Below are 20,436 nucleotides of genomic sequence, written 5' to 3'. Positions count from 1 at the left end.
CGACTGCTAAATATTGGAATCTTTGGTTGACAACCATCAAGTTGTACATGGACATTGTGCTCTTTAGGAATGTACCCAAAGTAACTGAGAGTTATGGTAATTGAGGATCAGAAGCTATAGGAGGAAGCAATTGCTGTATTTCTGAGTGACTTTGACCGTTGCTTGAGCTGTAATGCCATTTCTAACAGTTGTGAAAAGTCTTCAGCTATGGGAAATTTTCAGATTGAGATAGGTATAACAGTGACATGAATTTTCTTGTCATCATCCCAATCTCTTCTAACACCTAAGACGTGAAAGCGTCTGCATTTAAAGACCTTCGGCATTGAGAAATCTTCTATCTTGAAATTTTTCAAGAACCTCTGTGGTCGTGACTTTGCTTTCGAAACCCTTCGACAACGCTGAAGTAAACAAAGGTAGAATGACCTAAACACAAGCTAGATGCAAAATATGAGGGGGATCAATGAAGATTTGACAAGACAAGATAGTGCTACACAAGCTAAGCTAACTTGTAACATGACTTAAGTCATACCAAAAACTCCCAAAAACCAAGCAATAAAGTGAACATCTAACAATGAGTTTAATGGCCCAAAGTTGGTTGTATAGATTGTTTTGGATGTAGAGCTTCCTTATGTTGTGGCAAGTCAAATAGCCACAAGATGAATTATATATTACCATGTCCTATTGCATGGCTATCACATGCATAGGTTGTCAAATGACATTTGAAAGCTTTTCATTGGTTATGTGCTTATATAGCCAATCCCAATTATTTAATATATTTTGTCCCAAACATGTGGTTTTATATGATTACATTATTTAATACGAGAGAGAGAGAGAGAGAGAGAGAGAGAGAGAGAGAGAGAGAGAGAGAGAGAGTGTGTGTGTGTGTGTGTGTGTGTGTGTGCGTGCGCGTGTGCGTGCGTGTGTATTTGTGTGTGTGTGTGTGTGTGCGCGTGCGTGTGCATGGATGCATGTGTGTAAGCATGCATTTGTATGCACATAGGAATGCCTTACATGCAAAAGGACTTAGAATGCTCATACAATGTCACATCAAATGTTATAGAACAACAAAGGGTATGGGAGCATCTAAGGTTGATATGGGGTGAGCTCAAGAACTTCATGCAATAGTACATCTTTTAATGGAGTACAAAATGAAGATACGATTTCAAATAAAATGCAATATGATGAGGCTACTGCCTGGAGAGAGAGAGAGAGAGAGAGAGAGAGAGAGTCATCCCATAGATACTAATCGTGCTCGGGTCTTGGGAAGATTACCCCAAATCGACACATTGCAGCCTCGACATTCCTATGTTTTTCACTTATTGCATTCGAGTGGACTGTAGCACATTTGGCACACTAGACAAGTTGTTATCTTGACTTTGCCTCAACAATTCATGGTCGTATTAGATGCATCTTGGACTTTAGCACATTTAGCACACTAGACAAGTTGTTATCTTGACTTTGCCTCAACAATTCATGGTTGTATTAGATGCAAGGAGGGGGGTTTGTGCAGCGGCAGCTAGCTTTAAAGGAAGAGGGGATTCTGTGCACCGAGAGTGAGGGAGAGATCATAATTTGAGACGTACGCGCTTGGACCACTTGTGGAGGTCGGAGAAGATGACGTCTCCGCCAAGGTCATCGCCGGAGGCACCAGCAGCGACCCTCAGAATATCATGGATCAGGTCGAAGTTGCCCATGATGTCAACGTGCGAGGCGCTCTGTGTGCCGCGCCCTTCCAGCAAATTGGCTGGTGGAGCGTGCTTGTACTCGCGCACGAACGTGGCTGCGCCTGACGGGTTGAACTGCGTGCGTCCCCGCCAGCCCTTCGCACACATGAACCCCCCACTCAGTGCCGGCACTGTCTCGTCCCCGTCCACGAACTGCACCCCCCTTTTCAGGCAGCCCTCTGAATCACTGTCGGCTGCTGTGTCGATGCGGAATGGTAGGTGCCCCTGCTCTGCACTAGGCGAAACCTTGTAGATGTACGACCTTTCTGTCGGAATTCCAACCCCATACATGCAGTAAATCTCCATCTCAGATGCATTAGGTAACCTGCAAAGCTAGCAAAAATTAACTATTTCAACATGATGTATGATTTTCTTGGTTCAAGCTATTTTATTGCCAATAGCTGTTCAGTACACAGGCCCCAAGTGATAGGCTTTGCTTCAGTAAAGACCTCCCTCAACACACCGAGCTCAGGCTGTTCTCTACGACTCTGTAGAGCACAAAATCAAGTCTCGACAAGAACATACAAACAAACAGGCTGCAAAGAGCCCCCTCACCTCAACAAGCTGAGGCTATGTTCTCTATGACACAGGACACCAAAGCAAGTCTCAAAAGTAACACGCATAACATCTAAAGACATCAAGATAACAAATATGCACAGAATTTCTGGCAAGAAAGGAGGTATGCTGGTATGGCATGTTTAATACTCAAACATAGTGCACAATAATAAGTCTGTTGTATGTGACTTTAGTATTTACTAATGAACTCGAGATTTTCTGCGACCAAGCTGGCAGTGCCTCGCATTCTTAACTTAGCCCCATGCTACCATACTAGTTGTACTAGCAGTCAGGTCAGCCAGTTCTAGATTAAACGGCTCAGCTAGTTGGTCCTGCAGCTGATCCCTGCTCTAGTTGCATTGATTGGTTAATGTGGTCAAGGATGTTCTGGACTAATTTGGGGTTTTCTTGCATGTGGCTGCCAAATTACGACTTGTGTGGACAACAACTTTCTTCTTTTCCATTGTGGCATTTTGTTGGCCAGTGCATTTTATGTTTGGTATTAGAGTGGAGGTTCTCATAGGCTTAGATGGTTGCTTGTGGCTGAAATATAGAGTTAGAGATTCCTACGTGAAGGTGTGAGAATGCACAATAGAAGAGGAACATAAACATGGAGAGAAAAGGAGAAGAGAGAAGATAGCAAGAAGGAAAGAGAAATCTGCATTGAATTTGGAAAGAATGTGAATACAACGATGGACCGATCAGTCCCTGCACACAGCCCAAAGCCTTAGTGAGAGGACTGGATGAGGCTGGAAAATGATGACAACATCGGAGATGGTGATACCAGAGATGGATTGTGCTGCTAGCAAACCCGTCCTCTTGTGCCTACTAGTCTCTTGAGTACACTACATATCTATGGTGATGTCTAGCATTGATGTATGCACTTGGATATGCTTATGACATACTTTGGAACTTGGATTTGAGTTACATTTGATGTACTTGGGCTTTGGTCAGTTGCTTTGAGCTTCTATGCTTCCTCACTATCCCTTTTTGCACATGCAAAACTAGACAACAACAGGGAACTCATTAGAAATGAAGCTACATGTAGGGCCCAATCAAAAGGTATTTGCTGCTAGCCCTTCCCTAACTTTTGAAAAGTTATCTATGGTTCCACATGACCATTTGTTGGTGTATTTGGTACTACATTTACTTATGGCTTTAACGAAGCAATGACTCTAATGTCCAACTTTTTTGTCTAATGCCAGGTCATATTTACTTTGGCACTTACCTTTGTACCTTTGCCATCAAGCAAGCCTAACAAAGCTAGAAGACATTTATTGTGACTTCTTTGCATCAAGTAGGGAAACTGAAGTGTCTGGAGTAATTGGTTGTTTCTTCTTCCTTTCATCATTGAGTTTGGCCTTTTAATGGGATGTCCTTATAGACATGGCTTCTTGATAAAAGTCGAAAATTGGCCTATAAATGAACAAAGGACACTAGTAACCTTAACTAACAAGCACAATGAACTAAATCGTAAATCAGCATATAGCTCACGAATATGTAGAAATTGAGTTGGAGTGAGAGGAAACAATGAGTAGAAAACAGAGCGAGAGTGAGAGAGAGTAGACACATAAGTTGCATGCTAAGTGTACCTTCACTAGTGCAAAAGTGAAAGAAAAGGTACCAACCCTAAGGTTTATGTCCTACACCAAAGTGGATGTTCACCCAAGGAAAAAACTTAAAACGTCCTTCTAGGATCTAATTATTAGCGATGCACATTTCATGGGTCTTTGGCTCTTTATAATGTTTTGGATTGGGCACCTTTATGGGTAGTTGAGCAGCCCATTTAGGGATTTATCATTTATCTTAGGTATCTCCCTATGACTTCTATATACTCCACTCCATTCTTGTTGTATTGTATTAGATCCATTTGGAGAGGGAGTTTGGAGGCATTGTTGATCACGCACGTGCCATTCACTAGTGTGGTCTGTATGGTACATCTCGTGTATTGTGTCATGGATTATATGACTCATTCATTCATTGTTTGAGCTCTTGTGTTCTCTGTAAACATCCGAGTTGGTATTCTTGGTGTTGTGTGTTGATGTTCTTCAAGCTTCAAGTTTTTAGCTTTGCGTTTTCTCCTTCATGGTGCTGCCCATACTTGTCTTTTCCTGCTGTGAATTGATCTAGGGTTTGGACGACTTGTTTTCTTACTAAGCGACTTGTTCTTGTGCTTCCTCTCTTGTATGGCTACCTGTGTTTTTCAGCGCAGTACTTGCATTTTCATGCTGTCTTTTCTTAACTTGGCTGGATATCTCTTGACTCACGTAGTATCCTGAAATGGTATTTCAGCAGCCTCCAAATGAAACGGCCGTTTTTGGACCGAAACAGGGATAGGGAAACGCCGTTTCGGCATCTTGTGGGCACATGAGTAGACTAGTTATCCAGAGTAAAAACGAGTTGTCTTTCACATTTTCGTCTCATCTTGTGCGTATTCTTCTCTTCAATTGCAGCTCTTTACCTCCTGCAGCTCCCACCACCACCACCACCACCACCACCACCACCACCACCACCACCACCACCTCCTCCTCCTCCTCCTCCTCCTCCTCCTCCTCCTCCTTCTTCTTCTTCTTCTTCTGCTCTGCTGCTGCTGCTGCTGCTGCTCCTCCTCCTCCTCCTCCTCCTTTCCTTCTTCTTTTTCTTCCCACCTTTTAAGTTCTTCTCCTTTCAAGTTCCTTCTTTCCTCCTTTTTTTCATCCTTCTTCTTTATTTTTATTCCAAGGTCCCTCCTCCTCCTCCAATCTTCTTTTAAGTTTTTATTACTTAACCTCCTTTCAAATTTCCATTCCCTAATCATGGCACCGGATCCATTTCGGAGTCATATCACTTTAATCAAGGGATATGAGGGCTTCGGTAGATCAAAGAAGTGGTGGTGCAGCTGTTATGGATTGGAAAAATTGGGGAGTATAATGCGCATGAAAGACCACTTGGCATATGTCCCCAATAAAGACATCGGGCCTTGTGCAAATGTGTCAGTAGAATTAATGGTAAGTTTCCATCTTTGGTGTCGAAAGCGTATGAGTATTGAGTTACAAGAGGATGAATCCTCTTATCCAATACCACATGGGGGCTAATGAAGCATAAGTGGGGTATGGGGAGGCTGGTGGGCCTAGTGGCACTAACCAAATTGGAGGTTCTAGTGGCCCAAAAAAAGAAGTGTATATGTATTGAGTCCAAGTATAAAAAGGATTCTGTTGCCATCTTTTGGTGGTGGTGGACAACGGGGCTTCTCGCATGGTGCAAGTGTTCATTGAGAACTTAAAGGGTGGGTGATTGTGGAGGCAACTAGGGAACTCATTCGCTTATTTATTTGGGGTGCTATTTCTTTCAATGTAAGACAATTAAGATAGTGAGCCATATAGGGTGAGAGTGAGAAGGCTTATCCGCGGATGCATTACGTACATGGAAGCTTCAAAAGGAAAAAGCATCCATAGAGGTTCAATTGGAGTTCTTCAAGGAGATATGGACGAAAATAGATGTATGATATTATGCGATGGATGGTTAAATATGCGCGTCTCAGCCCTTACCATCACATGAGCTTTCATTTGGAAGAATATGTGACAGGTTATCATGGACGTAGAAGTTTAAAATGTGAGACATCTTATAGAGGCTAGTTTAGGTATGATAATAGTAGAGGATGATTTGCTTGCATTTTGTAATCATTCTTTTTATTTTGGCCGATTCACAACTAGGCTTTGAGAGACATTCTAACTAGCCTTCTTCCTTGGATAGGGTGGTAAATAGCCTGATTAAGCACTAATTACAAAATGTACAAAATTCACGTAGATTGAAAATACATACTTTACCACTTTGATCTTGGACATTGGATCCCTTGTTCGCCCTAAAACTAGCATCCCTTACAGTATTTCTTTATCTTATATTGCAAAAGGAAGGAGTACAATTGAGATCCTTTCATCTCCTCTGGTAATCCAAGTACCTCTTACTATCAAAATTGACTAGTAAGCCTCCAAACCAATTTGTCCCTTGATTTGCTTGGCATTGGTCTTTAACATGCTCATTGCATAACAAATTTAGCCCCAAATCTGATATTGGATGACTAGCCTCTTAAATATTCTTGAAATTCCTCGATTTCACCTTTTGGAAGTTAAGTCCTAGGGCCTCAATTTTGAGCATGCATCTTGAGGCGTCTGTCAAAACTCTAATTTTTTCTATAAATTAGGGTTTATAGTAGAGATTGATTGAAATCTCTTTCTCTGATGGCTCAAACTATTGGAAAATGCTAAGATAACTTGAGATATGGTTGGGGGATGAGAGAGAATGCTATAGAGAGAGAAATTTCACAGTTTCATCGTGAGAAATGCTTACAAGCTACTGCTGTCCTACTCAAACAACCATGAACTATTGTCACATTCAGCTTAGAACCATAAAAAAGACTACTGTCCCCTCTTATATGTTGTCATTTGCACTAGAAGGACCTTAGGCTGCTGTCACTTGCTCCTGGAGGGCTCCAAATTGCTGTCACATGTCGTAGGATTGATTCTTGGTGGCTGCAAATCACATCATCAATCTCTTCTTGCTCTCTAATAGCCTCATTTTCTCTCACAATGGTTGAAATAGACTTTCACTAGTTCCTAAAAACGTTTTTTCTATTTCCACGGGCAAGTTTACCTAAGTCGCAGCCTTCTAATTTTCTTTTTAAGCATTATTCATCTTATTAAATTAGTTTTTAGAATATTAATTTAATAATTATTCTAGTGCTAAAAAAAATAATTTCACCAACCAATAATGAAATTCGCTAGACTAATTTGTATTTCAAGTATCCTTGAGAAGTTATTGACCCTTAGACTCACATTAATTAATTAATTAATATCTAGACTCTAATGTCACTATTGACATTAGTGGCTAATTAACTAGTTTAGGCCCAAATCTAATATCGGGTATCACCTAGTAACTTTTGCCTCACACCAACTTTTGCCTTTGACACAAATTGATATCTTGGGGTCTTGGGTCCTGCACTATAAGACAATTAACTTGCACCTCACATGTATAAGTGACATTAGCATATTTGATTAACTTTTAATTAAATACTAAGCAAAGCAATAAAAATTCAGGTCCTCTTGATAGATGTAGCTTCACCTTGTCTTTAAATTGGAGAAATACAGAAATTGAGCTTCTACTTAGATATATGACATGTGACTTTTATCTTTCAAATCTTGATAATCTAATATATTATGCAACCTAGGTAACATATTCTATAATCTATTGCCTACTTAAATATTGATTTTGCGGCTTGTCTATTAGCAATTATCTAACGTGAATCTCTTAAATTTGAATAAAAATGCATTGTTATTTATATCCTTGTGTAAGATTGTGGTTAATGGCTTGCTGAGAGGAATTGGAGCACATGGGCTCTCTTCCAAACCAAAAAGAGCAATAAGCTCACAACTGCCTAGTTGGAGCATTTAGTGCTTTGCTATTGCAATCTCTAGCTTCTTGAGATCAATGCTCTGTCGTCTGGGTCTTCATAGGCATTTAGTGCTTTGCTATTGCAATCTCTAGCTTCTTGAGATCAATGCTCTGTCGTCTGGGTCTTCATAGATGAATTCATAATTAATAGTATTATGTACAATTAACTTTTTATCCTTGACACTTATCATTGCTTAGAAGTTGGATTGTAAATTGTGATATGTATGAATATTCAATATGTTAAATTTTCTTTCGTATCTTTGTCTTGTTCACCTTTACAAGTGAATATCAACAAGATTGATATATAGGTGCATAACATCCTAGAGATACCATAAGGAGGAGCGAGACATCTACTCTATGCTCTATGAGAAGCTATCCGTAACAATGCATAGAATCATGCACAGAGGAGGGCTAGAGCCACTAGAGCGAGAGTCACAAATGGTCGTGTATTATAAAGAGAGTCAGAGCCAGAGTCTGAGACAAAGATTGAGGTTGAGGTTGAGACTGCTTCATCATCTTCTCAAGCAGGTTCTCGAAGTTGGACGAGGAGATGATACACGGATCCTCAGAGTCTAGATAAGTCATGTCTCATGATACTTAGGAGTCAGTTTAGCATTGTAGATTGCAGTTGCCAGTTGTTCATTTAATATTGATACTTATTACTCAGTAGTTACTAGTACCTAGTGCTCAACGCTCACTAGACTTTGGAGTTTAGATAGATTATTCACATGACATAGTTACATGTATAATTGTATCTTGATTTTACTTATTTTCACTATTCTTCATAGATGATTAATGAGTCCTAAATCATCATTCATTTTGTTGTCTTAAGTTTTGAAAATTGAGTCTTAGTTGTGTTAAGCTGTCTTAAGTTTTAACCATTGAGTCTTGACTCTTCACTCGTGAGTTATGATACATACAATGAATTATGATTTCAATTATATGATATGAAACCTCAAAGTTTTGTATGAAATTTGGGTACATGTTGTTGTAGGCATTGATATATTTACATACTAATGTAATGCCATATTTATTTTAGTATACAATCCGAACCGCTGTTTCCCCATTTTCAAATTTTGGTTGAAGCTTCGAAACTTTGGTTTTTTCCATTTTTGTTTCCCCTGTTTTTGAAACTCTCAGTACTGTGGCTGGTTACTACTTGGGTTTGCAAATGCAACAATTTGCCAACATAAACATGTTGTATAGTAGTAGTGCAGCAATCAATAGCAATCGCATGATTGGAAACAATGCAAATCAACAAGGAGGCCAGAAACAAGTGCCACACCAATGTATCAATAATAAACTTTGATTAGTTTCATAGTGTGACCTCTAGAGAGGGGGCTCTTGTTGCTTCTTCTCAGAAGGGGTAGCAAGGGAAAAATAAGCAAAATTAAGACTCAAATCAAAACAAAAACTAAAGCCAAAATCAAAATCAAAATCAAGCTAGTGAGATCCAAGGAAACTCCCAATCATCTTTAAAACTTGGGTTACAGAATGTATCTAAGAAAAATAGGTATTGTTAGCATTGTTAGAAGGCTAGCCACTTTGTAAACAAGTGCCGATCAAAGGTAAGAGACACAACACCAAAAGCTAAGACTCAAACCTTCACTCCTCGGTCAGACAATACCCAGTAGGGAAGGTAGGGCCGTGACAATCCTCAACAGGGGTAGTGACAAGGCCAGACCCATACTGCCATTGGTTAGTCATCATAGTTAACATTGTTTTCAATGCTAAAGGGTATGTCCGATTGGTCTACAAAGACCCACATCATCTCCGTAGAGATATTTGAGGATATTTCAACTACTCCTTGGATTGTGATCAGTGAAGCTACTTTTTATCTTTCCAGTTTCTGCAACTGGGGGAGTTCGAGTTGGAAACAACTCCTCGGTCAAGATTTAGGCTCATAGTCGCATTAGTTTTACTATTGACTAGGGTCCAGCTTGCATTACGTTGGATGATTTATACTATGTTCTTGAGATTGGGATGAACTTGTTATTTGTTCACCAGCTTTGTCAGTTGGGTCAAGCAAACTTTCTCACACCGACCATCGTCGAGGTTCTCGACTCTTAGATTGGTTTAGTGATTGCTCGTAGTGAGGCATAGCCTAGTGGTCTATACCACATGACAGTTTCTTTTCAAAGCCGTGGGCTTTGAGTTCCACTACTTCAAGGCTTTATCCATTGCACGGGAGCCTTTGAGCACTGAGCATCTTTGGCATTTTCATTTAGAACATCTTAGATACAACTCTCTTTATGAGTTGTTGTGTTGACAAATGGTTGATGGCCTTCCATGCTTGAAGCTACCACAAGATATTTGTAAAGCTTGTCAACTTGGCAAGCAACACTTTATCCTATTCCCTTAGTAGTCTACACATAGAGCTGAGGCGCCTCTTAGATTGATTCATACTGAACTTTGTTGGCCAATATTCACCACTGCTTTGAATGGCGCGCTGTACTCTTTTTTGGTTGTGGATGATCATTCTAGATACATGTGTCTAGTTTCTCAAGCATAAGTATGATGCATTTACATATTTCTCTGCTTGGACACTGTTGGTGCATAACCAAACTGATCATCATATAGGATGCATGAGGAATGATAGTGGGGGCGAGTTTGTTAGAGATTAGTCATCTCTTGGACTAGCATTTCTCAGGTTACCATTGGTGCAGTTAGTTCTCTCAGAGGTACTCTCGAGGGGCATTATTCATTATTCCTATTAGTCAGTTGGCATTTTCAGCAGGCAAAGTGTACGGGCAGTTCTATTAGGTAGACAATGATGCCAAGTGGAAGTTGAAGGATCGGACGCTGATTATTTTATTCATTTCTTGTGTAGTCGATAGCTTTTTGATCAGATTGGGTAGTTTTGCTGGGTGCATTCATTATTTTGTTGTATTATTTTCTTCTATTTACACGTAGTTAGCAGCCTGCCCTCCTCATTACTTTTCACGTGCTGGTGGGAGAGATATGGCTCAAGGAGATACATCGACAACCCTTGTATATCTGCCCTCTTCATTTTAGCATTTATCGATTATGATTACCTTCGGAGGGCTTCTAGAGGACAACTTGTTCGAGGTATGTTGGACATTGTGGTGATTGAGCAGCCGTGTATATATTGCATTTGTGAGAAACAACATCGTGATGCTATTCCTAGCAAGGCTTCGAGGTGGTCTTTAGCATCCTTGGAGTTGGTTTCCACAGATTTGTGTGGACCTATGCAGACGGAGTCTCTTAAGGGGAGCTTGTATTTCATGCTAATTGTGGATGATTTTAGTAGGATAACATGGGCTTATTTTTTGCAGTTGAAGTTGGAGGCTTTCTTCCACTTAAAGGATTGATTACTCTTTGAGGAGAATTGATCATGCCGGAAACTGAAGACATTACGATTGGATACAAGAGAAGAATTTGTTTCTAATGAGCTTGCTAGATTTTGTACACATAGCGGTATCCACCAAGAGTTTACAAACACAAACACATCTCAAGAAAATGAAATATTGGAGCGGAAGAACCGAAGTGATTGAGATGACTCCCACCATGATGAAGCATAGACAGACACTTCGGTGTCTTTGGATCAAGGCTATGGCTAATGCAATCCACATCCTTATTCGATTCTCCACTTTAGCCGTTGTTGGTATGACATCTTGTGATGCATATTTTGGATATAAACCTAATGTTTCTTATTTTCGGGTTTTTGGGTGTGATGCCTATGTCCATATCCTGAAGACATAGCGTGATAAATTTGAAGGGGAGTCCATGAGAAATGATTGCCACAGGATGGTCCGCATGTTAGAGATTATCATCCCCTAGACATGTATTTTCCTCAGTTAGGCTGTGTACATATGTATTTTTCAGCCAGGCAGCCATTCGACAGTGTTACAGTGTGCGGAGCATGTTGAGGTCAGAGCAGCAGACACACAGGTGCCACGTTAGCAGCCACGTCATCGCTGCCAGGTCAGATACCACGTGGCCAGGTGCAGTCAGCCAGTACAGGTCGGGCAGTTTTTGCACCAGTCGGCTGCATTTAATGCATCCGATCTGGTCATTATTTGGTATTTCTTTTCTGCTGTATATAGCAACTCTTCAGCACATTGTTCTATACTTGTATCTGACAGATTTCAGCCTGCTGGTGACGGAGAATGCACTCGGGGCTGACGGAGATCGAGATCCTTGAGGTGGAGACATACGTAGATATTTTCTCTGCACCCGTATATAATTCTGCATCCTTATACAACATTCTTCACTGCAGATTTTCTGTGTTTCAGTCTCTCTCTCTCTCTCTCTCTCTCTCTCTCCTCTCTTTGTTCACTCTATCACGGTCATTCTCTTCTGCATTGCTTCACTCTGACATGGCATTAGAGCATTGAAGGACTGACCTAGGGTGTGGACCTATCTGAAGAGGAGTTTCCAGCGCGACACAAGGTTGTGTTTTCAGTGTTCAAGTGCGAGCAGGTGGGTTGCGCATCAGAACAAGGCTGAGGCAACCCTAGGTGTGCGAGAAAAGAGAAGATTTGCTGAAGCTATTGTTGTCTTTTTGCTGTTAGAGAAGGAAGAAGGCTGTGTTTTTGGCCTCTTAAGTGCAGATTTTACATTTTCATTGCCTCTGGTGGCCGAAGAAGGTTCGGGACACGGAGATAAGAGCCCTAGCAGGCTGTGTTTTCACAGTCAAAGGGGGTTTCTTTTGTGTTTGTGCAGGCATTGCAAGTGAAGATGTCTACAGAGACTGACATGGAGTTCCAGGCGATCATGGATGGAAGGTGCTTGTCTTACTTGCTCTTCTATCAGATCAAAAGCTCGATGGCGACAATTATTGCATATGGCGTGTGATGATGTTGGCCATACTGGAGTCTTATGATTTGGTGGAGCTTGTGATGGAGGAGATCAATTGGCCATCGGTGAGAGATGAATCCAAGCTTTCTTCAAATGCTCGTGTGGAGTTGACCAAGGCCCAGTCTCATTGGGACAAGTTGAATGTCGGGATTCATTCTTTTCTTTTTCCGTCTTGTACAATAGCCGTGATAGCCCATATAGAGCACTTGATGGTAGCTTGGGAGATATGGTTGGAGCTTCACTAGATGTAATACCGGACGACTCTCATGAAGAGGGTTTCTTTGGAGGTGCAAATGTGGACCCTGTTTGTGAATAAGTCTTCTTCGCTTCAGGAACACATCAACAAGCTTCGGCAGCTTCAGATATAGGTTCAAAATGCAGGGAAGTCCATTTCCACCGAAGATATGGTGATTACTTTTCTGTCCCAGTTGTGGCCACGATTCGGTACTTTGTATTCCGCTCTTATTTCTTCAGGGCAAGAGTCGACTCTTCGTTGGGAAGAGTTAGTTCCTATGGTCTTGGACCAAGAGGAAGAATTGAAGGGACATAATGCTTCCAAATCGGAGGCATCGATTGGTTAAGCCTCTCAGAAGAAGGGTAAGGACCAAAAGAAGAAGAAGGAGGACAACAAATCCAAGGACAAAGAGAAAGGATTGACATGCCATATTTGTGGTAAGACCGGCCATTGGAAGAAGGATTGCCCCGCCAAGGACAAGAAGGACATGAAGGATTCTGGAGTGGTGGGTGCATCCTCATCCATTGCTTTTTTTTCACTTTGCGGTCATTGACGATTCTACACCAAAGACTTCTGATGCTGCGATGACAGCTCTCGAGGCCCGAGAGTGGATTGTGGACAGCGGTGCCTCACGGCACATGACTCCTTCGATAGTTGGTGTTGCCCATTTGTGACCCTCACGTGGGTAGATTCTCATAGGAGACAACTCTTCTGTGTCTATTGCTGCATGGGGTGAGATGCAGTTGATTCCAGATGGACGTGGTGATACCCACACTTCTGAGGTGTTGCATGTGCCAGGTTTAGGGTATCATTTGCTTTCGGTACATAAGATTTATTCTCTTGGTCTCTTGGTGAAGTTTGACAGTGATGTTGTTCGAGTTCTTGATCGTGGATCGAGAAAGATTCTCTCTTCAGGATATGAGGAGAATGGCATCTACAAATTGAAGTCTTCTTTCACTCTTACCTCTATTCTTCTTACCTCTTAGACACAGTCCGAGCTATGGTATGCTCGGTTTGGCGACTTGAACTATGAGTATCTTCGAAAGGTGTTGCGAGGATCGCTTGTTTGAGGTTTGCCTAACATAGTGGTGAGCCAGTAGCCATGTGTCTCTTGCATTCGTGGAAAGCAACATAGGGATGCGATTCCCAACAAAGCTTCGAGGCGGTCTACTTCGTCTATGGAGCTTGTTTCTACGAATCTTTGTGGCCCGATGAGGAATGAGTCCTTGAAGGGGAGCTTGTACTTCATATTGATCGTAGATGACTACAATAGGATGACATGGGCCTAATTCTTGACATTGTAGTTGAAGGTTTTTTCCCACTTCAAGGATTGGCTTCTCTTCGAAGAGAACCGATCGGATCGGAGATTGAAGACCTTGCAATCAGACAACGGTGGTGAATTTGTTTCTAATGAGTTTACTTGTTTTTGTGTAGATAGAGGCATTCACCAGGAGTTTACTAATACCAACACTCCTCAAGAGAATGACATTTTGGAGCGGAAGAACCAAAGTGTGATCAAGATGGCACGCACCATGATGGAGCATTGACGGACACCTCAGTTTCTGTGGGCCAAAGCACTGGCTACGATTGTCCACATCCTAAATCGATCCCCCACTTCCGCCGTTGACAGGATGACACCTTTTAAGGCTTACTTTGGGACTAAGCCTCATGTCTCTTATTTTAGGATCTTTGGGTGTGATACCTATGCGCACATCTTGAAGCCACAGCATGACAAATTTGAGTTGGCTTCCCGATGCCAGGTATTTGTTGGCTACAACTCTCAGTCCCAAGGTTATCGTTTGTATGATCCTGTGAAGCGGGATGTCTACACAAGCCAAGATGTGCGGTTTATGGAAGTTTCGGCCATAGAGGGGGGTGAGGAGCACCCTGTACTTGAGATCCTGGGAAGAGTTGGGCTCCCGAAGACAGTTGCTTTGGAGCCAGAGTCTCTTAATGGAGATTTTTTTTCAGATTCCGAGTATTCTCTTCCATATCGGCTACTCTAGTGGAGATCCCACCGGTGGATGTACCTGAGTCTTCAGTAGCTGGGGAGCACCGAGGAGAGATCCGGCCTTCTCCTCATTAGGCCCGTGACACACTCGGTGATTCAGGGATGGAGGGGGTTCTTGACGAGTGGAAACCATAGGATGGACCGCGGAGGTCATGGAGGCACCAGGCACATATCATGGAGCTTGTTTTCTCTAACTACTGTTTGATGTCTCGTGTAATGCAGGATCGAGAGCCTACGTCAGTGTAGGAGGCTTTACAATTTGATCATTGGCTGAAGGCGATGGGAGCCAAGTTGGAGGCTATTGAGCGGAATGGCACTTGGTTTCTTGTGCCTTGTACCTCTCAAAAGAAGGTGATGACACTTGGTGTCAAATGGGTCTTCAAGACCAAGTATCTAGTGATAGCTCATTGGACAAGCACAAGGCTCGCCTTGTTGCTAAAGGTTTTGCACAACGCCTAGATGTTCACTTCCATGATACTTTTGCCCCTACAACTCGCATGGCGACTGTTCGTGGTGTTCTTGCCTTGGCTGGTCATAGGAGATAGCTTGTTTTTCAGTTGGCCTTCTTGAATGGTGATTTGAAGGAGGAGATCTATGTAGAACAGTCTCTTGGCTTTGGTTCCTCAGATGAGAAGCTTTACAGGTTAAAGAAGGCCTTGTATGGCCTAAAGCAGGCCTAGTGCTTGGAATGAGAAAATTGAATCGTTTCTCTAGGCCAAGTTAGGATATCAGTGCTCTAGGGCCGATCCGCAGCTTTATGTGCACACTTTCGAGGGTGGTCATGTGTTGTTTGTTTTGTATGTTGATGACTTGATTGTTGCAGGTGATCATATCCAAAAGGTCGAAGAGATGAAGGCAGCCCTACGTCAGAAGTTCGAGATGACGGATTTAGAACTTCTCCATTTCTTTTTTGGCCACGAGATTTGTCAGTCTCAAAGGGGGATTTTCATCTCTCAACAGAGATATGTATAGGAGCTCTTGGTGACTTTTGAGATGGAGGATTGTCGGTCCATTTCTACTCCTATGGATTCGAACTAGAAGGTCACTTCACATGCAGATTCTTCTTTGGCGGATGCTACCTGCTATCGTCAGCTGATTGGATCATTGATTTGGCTCCTCAACACATGGGCTGATCTATGTTTTGCTGTAGGTCTTTTGGTTGGGTTCATGAGTGCACCTTAGTAGGAGCATTGGCTGGCTGCTCTGAGGATACTACGATATCCGAGGGGGACATTCGACTTAGGGATTCATTATCTAGTAGGTACATATGCTTTAGCTCTTGTTCTTGCAGGTTAGAGCAATTCGAATTGGGTTGGCGATGTGGACCATCGGTGGTCTACTACAGGCTATTGCTTTACCTTGGGTGTAGGTGTTATCTCTTGGAGTAGCAAGAAGTAACCCATGGTAGCCCTATCTTCTACTGAGGTAGAGGATCGGGCCGCGTCTTGCACCACATGTGAGGTTGTGTGGCTTCGAAGATTATTGGAGGAGCTTGGCTGCCCCCAGACTCATCCTACTCTTTTGCGATGTGGCAAGGAGAGTTGCATTGCCTTGGCACGGAATCTTGTTTTTCATACTCGGACGAAGCACATAGAGATCTAGTATCACTTCATTAGGGAGAAGCTTATGGATGAGACTATAGATGTAGAGTACTGCAAGACGAAGGACAATCTTGCAGATTTGTTCACGAAGGCGCTTTCCCACGCTCGTCTTCGGAAACATGCTAGATCCCTCAGCCTTATGTCATGTCCAGGATCTGAGAGGGGTGTTAGAGATTGTCATCCCTTGGACAGGTATTTTCCTCAGTTAGGCTGTCTACATTTTTCCAGCCACGCAGCCATTTGAGAGTGTTACAGTGTGCGGAGCAGGTTGAGGTCAGAGCAGTAGACACGTAGATGCCACGTCAGCAGCCACGCCATCCTTGCCAAGTTAGATGCCATGTGGCAGTTTGCAGTCGGCCAGTACATGTCAAACAGTTTTTGCACTAGTCTACTGCATTTAATGCAGTCGACTTGGTCATTATTTGGTATTTCTTTTCTACTATACATAGTAGCTCTTCGACACATTGTTCTATACTTGTATCTGACAGATTTCAGCTTGCTAGTGAAGGAGACTGCACTCGGGGCTGATGGAGATCGAGGTCCTTGAGGTGGAGACGTACGCATATATTTTCTCTGCACTTGTATATAATTCGGCATCCTTATACAGCAATCTTCACTGCAGATTTTCTACGTTTTACTCTTTCTCTCTCTCCTCTCTCTATTCACTCTTTGTCATGGTCATTCGCTTCCGCATGGCTTCACTCTGACATTGCAATGGTCCTGGAGAAACCAGGCAATAGTACCGATGTCGAAGGGGTTTTAGTCAAAAGGTCGTATCCATCGAGGATCAGAGAGAGAATGAAGTAGAGAATAGGAGATAGAAGAGAAAAAAAAGAAGGTAGGAAATTCAAATGAATCCCAAGAATGTTGGAAATCAAGTTCTCTTCAAGACATGTCCACGTATTATAAATCAATCATAAAATCTTTTGTGACATCTGCCAAAGCCTTTACACAATATAAAAACAAAGCTCAATGATTCAAAAAACTATGTATTGATATTACTTGAGAAGGTAAACAAAATCCTTGTATGGAATTCCAAATACACTTTAACCCTATGTTTTCTTGATTATTACAGTAGTCATAAGCTAATTTTTTGATGGCTAAACTCCAAGACAAATGGTTCTTGGATTATTTAGACAATGTCTACTACTAATGGGAAGCAATCTCCAAGCATTAGATCTCTTGGAGCTCCCTGCTATACAAAAAATGTACACCAACTACTAGCTTATTCTTTGCTGCTTAGATGGTGATTCGAATGATTCCATTGGCTCCGAAAGGGAGGTAAAACCGTAGCACACTTGTCTAGAACTCTCTCCGATTGCTCCTCCTCTTCTTCTGTCCGGAGTATTGTTTGCTATTTGAAAACTGCGATTGTGCAATGTGCGAATTGAGGAATTTCTCTTTTTGCATGAGATCTCCCAAACTAGTTGAAAGGAAATTTGCTTTTTGTATATCACCCTATTTTAGAAGTTTTCTACACCTTTTTAGGATATTTATAAGAAATAATATCCAAAATATAAAAAATAGATTAAAATTGTCCAAACATATCATGTTTTTGAACCATCCATACTATGGATACTAACACTAATGACTAATATGACATTGACTCCCTAGATTAATAAAAAAGTCGAATGATGATGCACTCTTGGGTTTTTCACATTGTGTCTGCATAGCGGCACAACATTCATCCCCTCTGAACCTGCACATCCTCCGATTTGTGCCAAATTCCTAGTTGTCACCAGATTCACAGTCCTCATCCTTTGCAACCATATCCTTTGCTTCTTCATCTTCCATATCTTCTTGGCTAGCCCTCGTATCATGGCCACTATTTTCATCCAGTTTTGGCAACTCATAGGCAGTAGATTCTTGCCTCTTAAATAATTTGATTCTTTTCCCTACTACTGGAATTCTTATAGCTGTCGCATCTAACTCATTTAATGTATAAGTAGCATTATCAAACACCTGTCTTACCACATAGGGTCCAAACCATCGTTTGGAGACTTTACACATGACACTATGTTGGTTTTTCAAACTGCTATCATAAACCAACACCTAATCCTCATCTTGTATAGTTCTTGGCCTCAATCTATGTCTTTTGTCAAATCGTTGCTTGTTCTGTATCCTTGCTGCCCTTAACTTTGCAATTGCTGCTTCTATGTCTTTTGACTTCCTTTCTAACAGTCTAATACGTAAGGCTAATAACTCCTCTTGATTCAGCTCCCCTTCCCAAGGTAGTACACTCCATATGATTGTCATCTCTTCTATTGGCATGATAGGTTTTTGACTGTACATCAATTCAGTAGATGTATATCTTGTAACAACACTATGAGTTGTTCTGTCAACCCACAAATCATAAGGGAGCAATTGTGGCCACTCTTTTACCTTCTCTCCACGTGCTTTTGCCACTGCCTTCACAATAGGTGGGTGACCTCTTTCACTTTTCCCATTTCTTTGGGGTTGTAAGCTGAAGTTAAAGCAAGCTTTATCCCCAACCGTGCAAGAAATTATGGGCTTCACCCGCATCCAATTCATCCCTATCTATTGTAACTTTTTTCACACAGCCATATCGACAAAAGTTCTCTTCTAAGAGAAAAGTACACACTACATTTGTTGTCTTGGTACATAGAGCTCTTCCTTCCACTTGATTAGTTATGTCTTCATGGGCAAGTACAAGATACCTCATTTGTCAAAGACATGTAGGTATTGTGACTAAATTCACTATCCACTTAAAATGAAAAGACAAGGGACGTGTGTTGCAATCCATCTTGATGTCTCATAGATGAATACATTTGACATGTCGTACATGTTTCCACAAAGTAAGCAACATTCTTATACATGCATTGCCATCAATATCTTTCTTTGATCTTTGCAAAAGTACCCTAAACATCTCTATGGCCAACCCATAAGCTTTCATAAAACTCTTACATAACGTTTACTTGTGAAGCTCTATCACCTAGGACTCGTAATGGCATACCCTGTTTCTTCTTAGCATTTTTTCACAAGTACCCGTCTTTTAAGAAAAACCCATAGGCTTTTCTCTTGTTCTTCTTAAACTCCTGATCCGACCACTCTTCTCTCTTTGTTAATGTGCTGAGGTATTAACCAATTATCAGTCACTCTCCAACATATTTGTCTTCCAGAAACACTTCTACACAAGATATATAGCATCTAAAGTGTTTTCTCTTTTTTGTCCAAGCTTCTATTAGTGTTGTAGCAACTCTCTGCATTGCTGAATTCACTCTTATAGCACTTGTACTTGACAAACCAACTATTGTATCTGTGGCATTCAATGTCCTTGCATTCATGAGAGTTGTACCTATAGTTACAACAGCTGCCAATTCAGTTTCACTGATCAGAACATCATTTTCAGTAGCAAGAATGTCATCTTCCTCCTCATCCATCATCCCATCTTCATTCTCATAGCATGCTCGAGATAACATGTTTGCCATTGGGTTATCTCTTCTTGCAGTATGCTGAAATTCAGGGTTCAAAGATTTAATGTATACAATCCACTGGAGCATAGCAACGTTTGGGATAGCACAACTAGTAACGATATCCAATACTGGAAAACAATTAGTCTCAATGACTACACGAGCACCCATAAAATACTCCTTATCATATTTAAGAGAGGTTTGTGTAGGGAATTTAAGGGATTTTGTGTGCTAATTTTACTCTAGAAAAAGGTATCTTGAAAGTATATGGGTTGTTTTTCTATAGGATTGTTCAAAGGTAACATCCTGATGCATAAAGGCATTATTTGTTACCTACACACAAATCTATTAATGTATAAGGATATGCGACGTTATATGACCTTGAGCATGATGAAATCTTGCTGATATATGTCTAGACCATGATGAGATATGGTCTAAATATTCAATCTAAATGCTGGAATTATGTATCTTAAATGCTTTTATGTCACATAGATTGATCTTGAATCTCCCCATAATTTTTTTTTACTAGTGGATACCTTCTCTGCTATTCAGTCAATACTTTAGCACCAAACCGAATTGCCTTGCCTAATTGCCCATCCAATTCCGAGTGGGCTCGTATCAACAGTTATAA

The 20,436-nt window shown here is 41.4% G+C and overlaps 1 protein-coding gene and 1 long non-coding RNA gene across 4 annotated transcripts in view; one reads left to right on the top strand and one right to left on the bottom strand.

The window, feature by feature from the left end:
• Positions 1-1,236: 1,236 nt before the first annotated feature.
• Positions 1,237-20,436, bottom strand: part of LOC148030504 (phospholipid:diacylglycerol acyltransferase 1-like) — a 121,622-nt gene continuing 102,422 nt past the window's right edge. For both annotated transcript variants that reach the window (XM_087686847.1, XM_087686848.1), the window contains exon 6: positions 1,237-2,049. In XM_087686847.1, coding sequence (XP_087542973.1) covers positions 1,566-2,049 — 484 coding nt within the window. In that variant the 3' untranslated portion in view covers positions 1,237-1,565. The remainder of the gene's footprint in view (positions 2,050-20,436) is intronic.
• Positions 1,908-20,436, top strand: part of LOC148030505 (uncharacterized) — a 43,413-nt gene continuing 24,884 nt past the window's right edge. The window contains exons 1-2 of one of the 2 annotated variants that reach the window (XR_015692202.1): positions 1,908-2,044; positions 2,134-2,403. This is a non-coding gene — a long non-coding RNA (uncharacterized LOC148030505). Of the gene's footprint in view, positions 2,045-2,125; positions 2,404-20,436 lie in introns of both variants that reach the window. The other variant, XR_015692203.1, reaches the window with a different exon arrangement.

Source organism: Lygodium microphyllum, chromosome 10, assembly GCF_053477565.2.
Source record: "Lygodium microphyllum isolate KBCC chromosome 10, Lygodium_microphyllum_v1.1.10, whole genome shotgun sequence".
Taxonomy (NCBI): domain Eukaryota; kingdom Viridiplantae; phylum Streptophyta; class Polypodiopsida; order Schizaeales; family Lygodiaceae; genus Lygodium; species Lygodium microphyllum.
Note: the sequence above shows the minus strand (reverse complement) of the source record. Positions and strands in the feature narration are given on the sequence as shown.